Source organism: Protomyctophum parallelum (genome assembly GCF_964188405.1).
Source record: "Protomyctophum parallelum genome assembly, chromosome: 1".
NCBI classification, from domain to species: domain Eukaryota; kingdom Metazoa; phylum Chordata; class Actinopteri; order Myctophiformes; family Myctophidae; genus Protomyctophum; species Protomyctophum parallelum.
This window is the reverse complement of record NC_139697.1, coordinates 99,406,462-99,416,579: the sequence shown is the minus strand read 5'-3', so window position 1 is coordinate 99,416,579 and position 10,118 is coordinate 99,406,462. Positions and strand designations below refer to the sequence as shown.

Here is a 10,118-nt window from a genome sequence, read left to right as displayed (position 1 = left end):
ACGTTTCCGAAGCTATTTACGTGTATTTATGTGTGCGTACCCGGTGGCAGGGTGGAGGTGGAATAGGACCCAATGCTCTGGGTCTAAAAAATGTCAGAAACTTCAGTAGCATTGGGTTCTGCTTGTAGGGCTAGGTTGAACTGTGAGTTAATTCACAGAAACTACAATGACAGTAACTTTTGAATAAGGGCTTGGTTTAGAAAAGCCTATATTTTGTGCTAAACTAATATATTGAATAACATGGCATTGTAGAGAGGTTAGTGACAGATGAGATCATTTCTCCATTGTGGTGTGGGGCTGCAGGACTGAGGACTCTGGAGATAAGTCAACGTGCAGCTTCAGATCAGTTTTTTGTTCTTACCTGGAGTGTGTGCTGTGCACAGGGGAACAATTGTTTAATTATATCCATGGTATATTTCTGTCGCCATCCATAATGCGACGCAAAAGTATACATTTATGTTTGTTGGCGGTAGAATGGGGTAGAACATCTCTCCTCCTCCTTGTATGGACTATATGTAGCCGCAATTTGCAACTCTAGATTTTTTTACAATGGGTTGAATCTAGAGTTGCATCCACTTCCTATTCATGATTTTCGGTTTCTGATCTGCTGGTCTTAAATGACGTTAAACTCACCAACATTGCAGCTGTAGTCCAAGCTTGAATTATCCTCTTTCAATCTGCCGAGCTTGTTTTTCATAAAAATCCCCCGTAGACATGTTATGAGTTACTTTCTGTCCAAAATATTCCAAGAGTTCACAATCCGTATATTGTATTTTTGCAACGTGCCGTAAAACAAGATGTGAGGGGGAGCGCTTGTTTAATAGAAGGCTGTGCGTGATGGGGCGTCACACTGCGTCTGCCTCTTCTTTGGGTGTCTTACCTGCGCAGGTAAGATTCTATTAAACAAGCGCTCCCCCTCACATCTTGTTTTACGGCACGTTGCAAAAATACAATATGGCGGCTCGGATTGTGAACTCTTGGAATATTTTGGACAGAAAGTAACTCATAACATGTCTACGGGGGATTTTTATGAAAAACAAGCTCGGCAGATTGAAAGAGGATAATTCAAGCTTGGACTACAGCTGCAATGTTGGTGAGTTTAACGTCATTTAAGACCAGCAGATCAGAAACCGAAAATCATGAATAGGAAGTGGATGGAGCTTATTGCAACTCTAGATTCAACCCATTGTAAAAAAATCTAGAGTTGCAAATTGCGGCTAGACTATATGGACAGCCACGCTGTTTCGCGTTAGACAAAAATAAATCAGCTGGACCATGTCCGACCAGCGACCAACGTTAATGCCTGTGACGTTAGGACCGCCACACTGTCGCAACGGTAGAAAACATTATTTTGTTTTGGGTGATAGTTGCAGTTTGACCGGATAGCTATAGTATCTACACTAGTATAGTAGTAGGCACTAGGCAGCGTGTGGGCTAAATGCTCTCTGTTTACTCTGTCAATGCGTGTATGTGTGGCGCAGAGGAGGAGGCGCGCGGTGTGTGTGTGCGCGCGTGTGTCAAGCGCTGCACTGTGCTGCAGCAACACTGCCTGAATTGAAATTGACTGTGGCTGGCCTGGCCTGAGTTTAGGAGAGATTTTCTTTTGCTGCGCACTTAAGCGCTGCGCTGGTTGTGGCTGGCTGGCCTGTCCTGATGCAATAAGAAATACAAAATACAAAAATAAATATTTATTTTATTTATTTTTTGGACAGCCAGGCAGGCCACTAGGAGCCAGGATGGCCAAACCGGGCCTGAACCAAAATGCTATTGTGGAAGTGAGTGTCTTGTATAGGCTACTACGGTGTCTTATACCCGAAGGAGACCACTGAATTGAGGCCAGGGTTGGACTGGATGTGAGAAGTCCTTTAAAATGTTGAATCCTTTCTGCTTGATGTGTATGTGGTATGTGACCGGTGTCAAAAACAGGATTCTCTTTTCTTATTTATTTATTTTTTGCATTAATACCCTGTATTATATATCCGTTCAGTCACTTCAGTGACTTATGAAAGTGACAAAGAAAAATCTTAACTAGGTACAGACTCAGTGAGCACAGTCTCGCGATCGAGAAATGCCGTCATAGGCAGACCTGTATCCCGAGAGAAGACAGACTATGCACCCACTGCACACTAAATTAAGTGGAAACCGAGCTACACTTCCTAACCATCTGTCCATTGTACCAAGACATCAGAGACACATACTTCCCACAGATTACAACCACACACGGAGATTTTGAAAACATGACCAATGACAAAAAAAATCCCATATCTCTATAAGTACAACAATGTGCAAACACAGCAGCAAGATTTGTGAGCTGCTGTGATAGGAGAAGGATATCAACTGGAACACAACCACCCTAAAGACTAATCATTGTGTATATTCCTGCACTATACCTGCATCGAGTGATCTTGGTACATAGAAGTTGATCTATTGAAGATCCTGACCTTCAAAGTACATCATTTTTGTTTTGATTGTATTGCTGTATTGTTCTTTCTGCTTTGGCAATGTAAACGTATGTTTTCTCATGCCAATAAAGCCCTTTGAATTGAAATTGAATTGACTTATTCTTATTATTCTCTGTTGGCTGAGGCTGCCATTACAGCGATAGAATTAATCTAGCCCATTCTGACCGGGCACCCATTTTGGTGTCAGCATCATGTTATGCTTTAGCTATTGAAAAATAGCAGATCTACAAGCTCATATCGCGCCACTCGGTGGCGCGATATGAGCTTGTAGATCTGCTATTTTTGAAAAATCAAAGAGCGACTGACATTTCTAGAATCCGATCTCAGGTCAGAATGGGTTAATCAGACCAGTGGGTGTCCAGTGGAAACCTCGTATGAATCTGATCTCAGGTCAGAATGGGCTAGACATAGGAGCTAGTCGGATATAAGTCGAATAAATAAGACACATGTAGGCAGCAGCGTCAGTTCACATCATCCTCGTCACCTTCATGTTGACGCACAACAGATCTGACGAGGGGCGTTAATTATTTAGCCAATTTATACACACAGTAAATAGGCACTTCCTGTTAGGAATACCGTTAGATACCCAGCAGCCTCGGCGGGCAGTGTGAACTACCCGTTGTGTGTGAGTATTTGTTCCATCCCGCACTACTGTCAATTCCACCACCCTATTGAGGCTGTTAGCCGTGCTTAATTGTGGAACGGAGAAACTGGCCTTTGCCTTTATGTGATTTCAGATCCATGATGTATTGAAGTGGACGTATTGTTCTGATTCAACGTATTGATGCTGGATTGACCGGAGGCTCTCTCTCTACTCACAAACTGAAGTACTGAACTATCTGACCCAACGCACTTTGCACACTTTTCTACTGACCACTTTTAAGGATTTATTATTTGTTTTGTTTGTAATGGCTGATCGAACGACCATGCATTGTCTTGTGGTTTCCATCCACTCTCTCTCAATCTCTCTCTCTCTCTCTGTGCGTCCGTTCTTGTGTCTGGTTGCAAAAGGGGTGAATTGTCCCTTTAAGACCATACTATTTCACAAAGCTTCTTACTGGCATACTGGCTTTCAAGGCCTCTCAACATTGCCGAGTAGGGACATATTTAACACTTTAACAATAAAAGCTAGCTTTTAAACTATAATTTAATTTGGCTCATTACTTTGACTGCAGCGCCATCTGCTGATATCAAAAGGTAATAGCTTCCCATGACAGCTTCAGTCGTCTCACTGACAACTGACAGACTTGCTTAAGCCATCAGCTGTATGTGCCAAAGTCAACACCACCACCGTGGTGAGAAATAAAATGCACCCACCTCACCTTGACTCTTTCAGTTTGCAAATCCTATCAACCGGTCCACCAACATATAAGGTTAAATAACATAATATTGCCAAAAACGAAGTAGGCTACAGTAATTTCCAATGATTTGGAATTTGTTTTGCTGTGCTCAGAGATAACGAGAATAACCACAGTGTATATAGTGTCCACAGATAATAAACATAACTTGAATAGGTCTACACAAGTGTCCACATTACAATATCCCATGCTATGCCCTTAAGTGACAGATTGAAGTTCATGTGCTGCCTTAAAGGACCACTTCACCACTTTTCAACCCATCTTCATATAACCCATCTTCATCACTAATAATCATGATAAAATGGTACGATTTCTTTCTACTCAGTCTGTGTCTCATAGTAGGGCTGTGGGCAGTGACATCATCATTAGGCAGATTTTTTTTTAAACAAGATTTTTTTTACAATGTTTAGATTTTCATTATCGTGAGAACGATTTCTTCCATTTTCGCATTGCAACTTTTCAGGACTAGAAAGCCTGCCGTTTCTATTGGCTTGTATTCCCCATCTATGATGTCACTGGAAGACGGTTTATGAACTGCCCACAGCCCTCCTATGAGACACAGACTGAGTAGAAATTGTGCCATTGTTAAAAAATAATAATTAGTGAGGACCTATTATATGAAGATATAAGTGGTGAAGTGGTCCTTTAAGTAGTATACAATTTGAATTTACTGTATACATATTGGTGATGCATTTAGGATGCAGATTCCTCCAGGTAGCCGAAAACCTATTGTGGAAGTGAGTGTCTTAATATGCTACTGCACTGCAGAGTCTTATACCCGAAGGAGACCACTGAATAGAGGGTTGGATGGATGGGAGAGTCCTTTAGAAGGAGACCACTGAATAGAGGGTTGGCTGGATGGGAGAGTCCTTTAGAAGGAGACCACTGAATAGAGGGTTGGCTGGATGGGAGAGTCCTTTAGAAGGAGACCACTGAATAGAGGGTTGGCTGGATGGGAGAGTCCTTTAGAAGGAGACCACTGAATAGAGGGTTGGCTGGATGGGAGAGTCCTTTAGAAGGAGACCACTGAATAGAGGGTTGGCTGGATGGGAGAGTCCTTTAGAAGGAGACCACTGAATAGAGGGTTGGCTGGATGGGAGAGTCCTTTAGAAGGAGACCACTGAATAGAGGGTTGGCTGGATGGGGGAGTCCTTTAGAAGGAGACCACTGAATAGAGGGTTGGCTGGATGGGAGAGTCCTTTAGAAGGAGACCACTGAATAGAGGGTTGGCTGGATGGGAGAGTCCTTTAGAAGGAGACCACTGAATAGAGGGTTGGCTGGATGTGAGAAGTCCTTTAAAATGTTGAAACCTTTCTGCTTGATGTGGATGTGGTATAATCTGACGATGCAATCTCCTCTGCCCTCAATGTAGGTTCTGACGGCGTTGCAAACACAGATCAACCATGGAATAATGTTGTGTGGTTTGTCTCATACATGCTTCTTAATTCAACTCAATGCCGAACAAACTTCTCATTCAGAACAAGCATAAGATCCTGTTTAACAGTATAGCCAAGAAAGCTTTGGTACATTTTTATGAAGGAAAAAACCGAAATCAAAACCAAAAAAAGCAAGCGGTATACATGCACCTATGTACATGGCAAGTATAGATTAAAATTTTCACTATGTTCATGTTAACTTTTGACTTTGTAAAACATGGCATTGAAGGTCAAACGATCTGTGACCATTGCTGCATCAACTATAATAATAAAAAAAAAATATTGGCTTAGTGCAGAAAGGTTGGTTCCTTTGAGCTGCGTTCTAACAGTAATTATAATTATAAGTATAAGTAATTATTTCTATAATGTCCAGAGTTGAATCATTTCTATAAATGCCTGTATCGTATTAAAATTGGGAGGGATGAATAATAGATTAGATAGATAGATATTTCGACAGAGAGTCCAAATGTATTCCAAATCTTTTTGACTGAACGGGTTCTTTTAATCTTCATGATCGTTGAGTTTTTCAAAGTCGTAGTCGTTTTTAGCTGAGCGCAGCATCTGGTTGACGGCGCTGAGGAGCAGGATGTCACTGTTCTGGTCCACCTCTATCTCCTGGCTGTAGTTCTTCACAGGAACCACACAGGACAGAGGAAGGCCCAGACGCTGGCTGGCCTCCTGGAGCTGCAGCAACACAGCACAACAGATGAACGTTAGCTTGGCTCAGTGGTTCCCAAACAGAGCGTCCCTAAATTATTTTGGGGGGGGCACATTCAAGCTCAGTGAGGTAGTGTTGGTTTCCTATGGTTTGTCTTTGGTAGAACTCACCTTGGTCTGAATGACGAGGCTGTGATAAACATTGGTCAGGTCATCTGCCACAGCGGAACAGGCTTCATCCACTTTAGTCAACAGGAGCAACTGAGGGATCCCTGGAGAACAGCACCACAACAAACATGTTCAACAGCTGTAAAACATAATGGACCCCAGGCTGTGCAATTGTGATACTTTTGTTTTGTAAACCAAGGACTTAAATGTTCCACTATTAGATAGTTGATTGCTATTCATGTCTCGTCTCCAAATCATACAAACATATTGTGTCAATAAGATAGAAATTGTGCCAATAATGGACATTAATGCTATTTCTATAAAATAGCCGATCTACAAGCACACAACACGTGGCATTGAGACTTTCTTCGAGCCACAACGCCTTACAGTTAAACATTACTATTCATTTTGGAAGCAAGCTTGACATATATGCCTGAATTATACTACATATGGAGTGCCTAAAATAGCCGATCTACAAGCTCACAATGTGTTGCGGTTGAAACGCATAATAAGCTTATTTTGGCTGTTTTTGAGACGTGCAGCGCTGCATAATTTGGGCCTTACAGTGATGCTGCGTTTGACCAACTGACCGGCTTGGTTGATGATGTTTTGAACGGCGGTCAGTTTGTCCTCCAGCTTGGAGGGCATGATGGAGATCTTGTTGGCGTCGATGACGTAGACCACGCAGTGGATCCTGTCCTGAAGACCTGGATTCTTCTTGTAGTCCGGGTCCTCTGGTTGTAACGCAACTGCAGTGTTGAACTGTGAAGAGTAGGGGAAACAAAACACATTAATTTCACTCATGACTGACTAAATAATGTTGATTTAATGCAACACAAGTCAATGATGATTGAAATAAGATGATCCTCTTCAACAAAGCAATAACCACAATTAGTAATTTACTAAAACTCTATAAAAGGGTTTTCAGTTAGAAATGTGAGAAGATTCACCTGATATTTGTCTTCAATGTGACCTCTCAAAATGCTGCTTATGTCGTCCACATGAATCCCCTCCCCCGTGGTCTCCTCCAATCCCATGGTGTCACACATGATGATTGGCAGAGATTTGCCCCCCTTTCCAGCTTTAACTTCGTAGGTGCGATACTGTGGGATGTACAATGGTCAAAGTCATCAGCTGTTTTTCACTCCAAGTTACAAAAAGCACACAAGCTTCAAAAGCAAAACACAATTGACCCTGCCAGGCAGATGACCAACCAGCCTCCACATACTTCACTACTAAAGGAACTCAACATATCAAACAGGACATTTAGAGGAATTCACTGAGGAACCAAAGGAATAAAACACAAAGGAAAACCTTCACCGTTGACTGCATCAACAAACTTCCTCCCTCCCCACAATGATGGGAAATCCCAGTGGGACTACCATTTCATATGCTTGTTAAATTGTATTGCCTGGCATTCATCTTTGCCCTCTTTGTCAACCAAGAACATTAGTTCACACTTGTTACGGTTGTGGGTCAGTTACGTAGCAGTGGGCAGAGAGTCACCTGGGTGGTGAGGCTGGTGTCAGAGCTGCCAGTCATGGCCTGGTTGGTGACACGTCCTTTGAAGACGGACTTGATGGAGTTGACAAGGCTGGACTTCCCTGCTCCAATTGGTCCAATGAGCAGAACCCTGATCTGGGACGGAGAACCGACTCCGGTGGGCTCGTAGTTCTGTATTTCCTTCAGCAGCCTTTCCCTATTCCTGTGGAGACCAGAGTCCAACAGATTCAACTTTTCAGCATGTTTCAGATACAGTATAATGTATGAGTAGTGCAGTATGTGTAGTACTGTATAAACAAAGTCTGGTTAAACGTGTAGCGATCGGCTATCGCACACACACGCACCCACTCGCAACACCGCCACTATTCATGTCTGCCCAGGCCCAGTACACTCACAGAGTAACAACTATTAATGTCCGCCCAGTACACTCACAGACTAATAACTATTAATGTCCGCCCAGTACACTCACAGAGTAACAACTATGCATGTCCGCCCAGTACACTCACAGAGTAACGTCAGCTCAGCGACACGCCCCCGACACTCGGTACGACTGTTAACATTTTGTCGTTCTACTTTGAGAACTACAGTAGGTGGAGAAATTCTGTAAATGTCTGGTTTCAATAGATCTTTCATCATTCTTTCAGTTTACACAAATTTAACCATAAACAAACACAAATTACACAATAGAAACATTTCTGTTGTGGAAGTGATTAACCCATTTTGGGTGGGAACCCCTTTTAGTGTTCTTTTTTTGTAACCCATTTTTCACCCCTGTGTCAATTATCTAATGTGATCCTGGGCTCTACACACCCTCCGCCAACCTGGGGAGAGCAACGGACTTGAACTCATGCTTCCTTCTAGTGGAACCTTTTAGTGTTCTAAGCATTGTGTTATACTTTAGCTATTGAAAAATAGCAGATCTATGATCTATTTTTGAAAAATTGTGAAAATGTAGTGCAAAGCTTTGGATATATATTCTTTCAGAGCGAACGTTTTATCTCAAATCTTTGATGCTGGGGGGGGGTCCCTGGAACTCCATATTTTAAGATGGGGGTCGGCGGCCAAATTCAGATATTTCTCGGGGTCTTTGACATGAAATAGTTTGAGCACCACTGACATAGAAGATTTAGAATACATTTGTAGAATCCTTTTTGAGGACCTCCTCAAAAACTAGGATGCATCTCAAGGCCGTCCGTCTAAGTCTGTCTTTCTGGTTAATTTGTTTTATAAATATCGAACCAATGAAAATAAATAATAACATTGGATCCAGTGGAACACAGGTATTTTTGTTTGTTTTTACATTTCTAGAAGAGTAACGTTTTTGGGCATTCAAGTTTTCCACCTGACAGCTACAATAGTTCAGTATTGTGTTGTGTGGTATATGGTATACCTGTAAATAAACTAATCCAGATCCATACTTACTCAGGAGTCCAGTCCTGGCAGTCCATGTTCCTCCATGGCTCCTCAAGGGGTTTACTGGAGTCTGGCTTCTCAAGGAGTTTACTGGAGTCTGGCTTCTCAAGGAGTTTACTGGAGTCTGGCTTCTCAAGGAGTTTACTGGAGTCTGGCATCTCAAGGAGTTCACTTTCTGCTGAAACATCTAGAAACATCTCCACGGTCAGACTCAGAGCAACATTAAAGACAGTACAAACAACTGAAACATCTTGTAGGCTATGTTTGTCTTTGTATTAATTGAACTCACCTCCTATTTTATAAACTTCACATTCAACCAGCTGCAGGTCGTTGCCATGCATTTCTGCAGCATGGAAATTGTAATAATCTTGACTAGGACTGTTGTACACTACAGCCTGGCCATTAACACAAAAACCTAGATTGTCTCCAAAATAAGGACCATGGCTGGCGTGCATTAAAACAGCATAAGCGGGATTGGTGACCGGATATTTGAGAACATTTGCCCTGTTAAAGGTGAAAAGAAAAGCCTGGGCATCGTTCCCCCATTGACCACTTTGATTAAAAGAAATACTGGTGTATCCCCCAAAGACGAAGCTAGAGTCATTGTAGCCCACGGTCAGAGTGGGCCCCTGGTTGTCACATCTCTGGTGGAACGCTGCTGCAGTGTAACCATGGACTGAAGCCTGGTAGAGGAGCTTCAGGGTCACGTTTCCTAGCTGGGAGCACAGCGCCTTCTGCTGGGCCTTGGTCAGCCTGGGATTCATGGTGGAAGAATGGTCCAGTAGGTCTGGATTCTCTGATTGAACACAAAACGATAGCCATTGCAGTTAAATAACACTTATTTTTGAACAACACCAATACAAAGGCTGAGAAAGGGATTTGTTTTGCACAAACTGTCTTTGTATTGGTGAGTAGGTAAAACATTCTTTACATTTTCACTACAGAGGAGGGGCTGGTCTGCGATTCATGCGAGGCAGGAGAGAGAACAGTCCCATATAGCCTTAATGCAACGGCAGTGAAGTGCATTAGGCTTTGGACCAGAGCTATATAAAAATAATATAATTTAAATTTAAATTTGAATTAAGGTGACTTGACTTGATTGACAGACTTCAAAATGGGCC

The 10,118-nt window shown here is 42.4% G+C and overlaps 1 protein-coding gene across 1 annotated transcript; it reads right to left on the bottom strand.

Moving 5' to 3' along the window:
- Positions 1-5,757: 5,757 nt before the first annotated feature.
- LOC310855941 (interferon-induced protein 44-like) lies at positions 5,758-9,787 on the bottom strand (the record flags this gene model as incomplete). Its single annotated transcript, XM_083761139.1, has 7 exons — positions 9,287-9,787; positions 9,007-9,184; positions 7,588-7,786; positions 7,032-7,184; positions 6,672-6,891; positions 6,085-6,185; positions 5,758-5,940 (listed from the first exon to the last, which is right to left on the bottom strand). Exons 1-7 carry the CDS (start codon positions 9,759-9,761, stop codon positions 5,758-5,760), a joined length of 1,509 nt encoding a protein of 502 aa, XP_083617265.1. The 5' UTR covers positions 9,762-9,787.
- Positions 9,788-10,118: the final 331 nt, after the last annotated feature.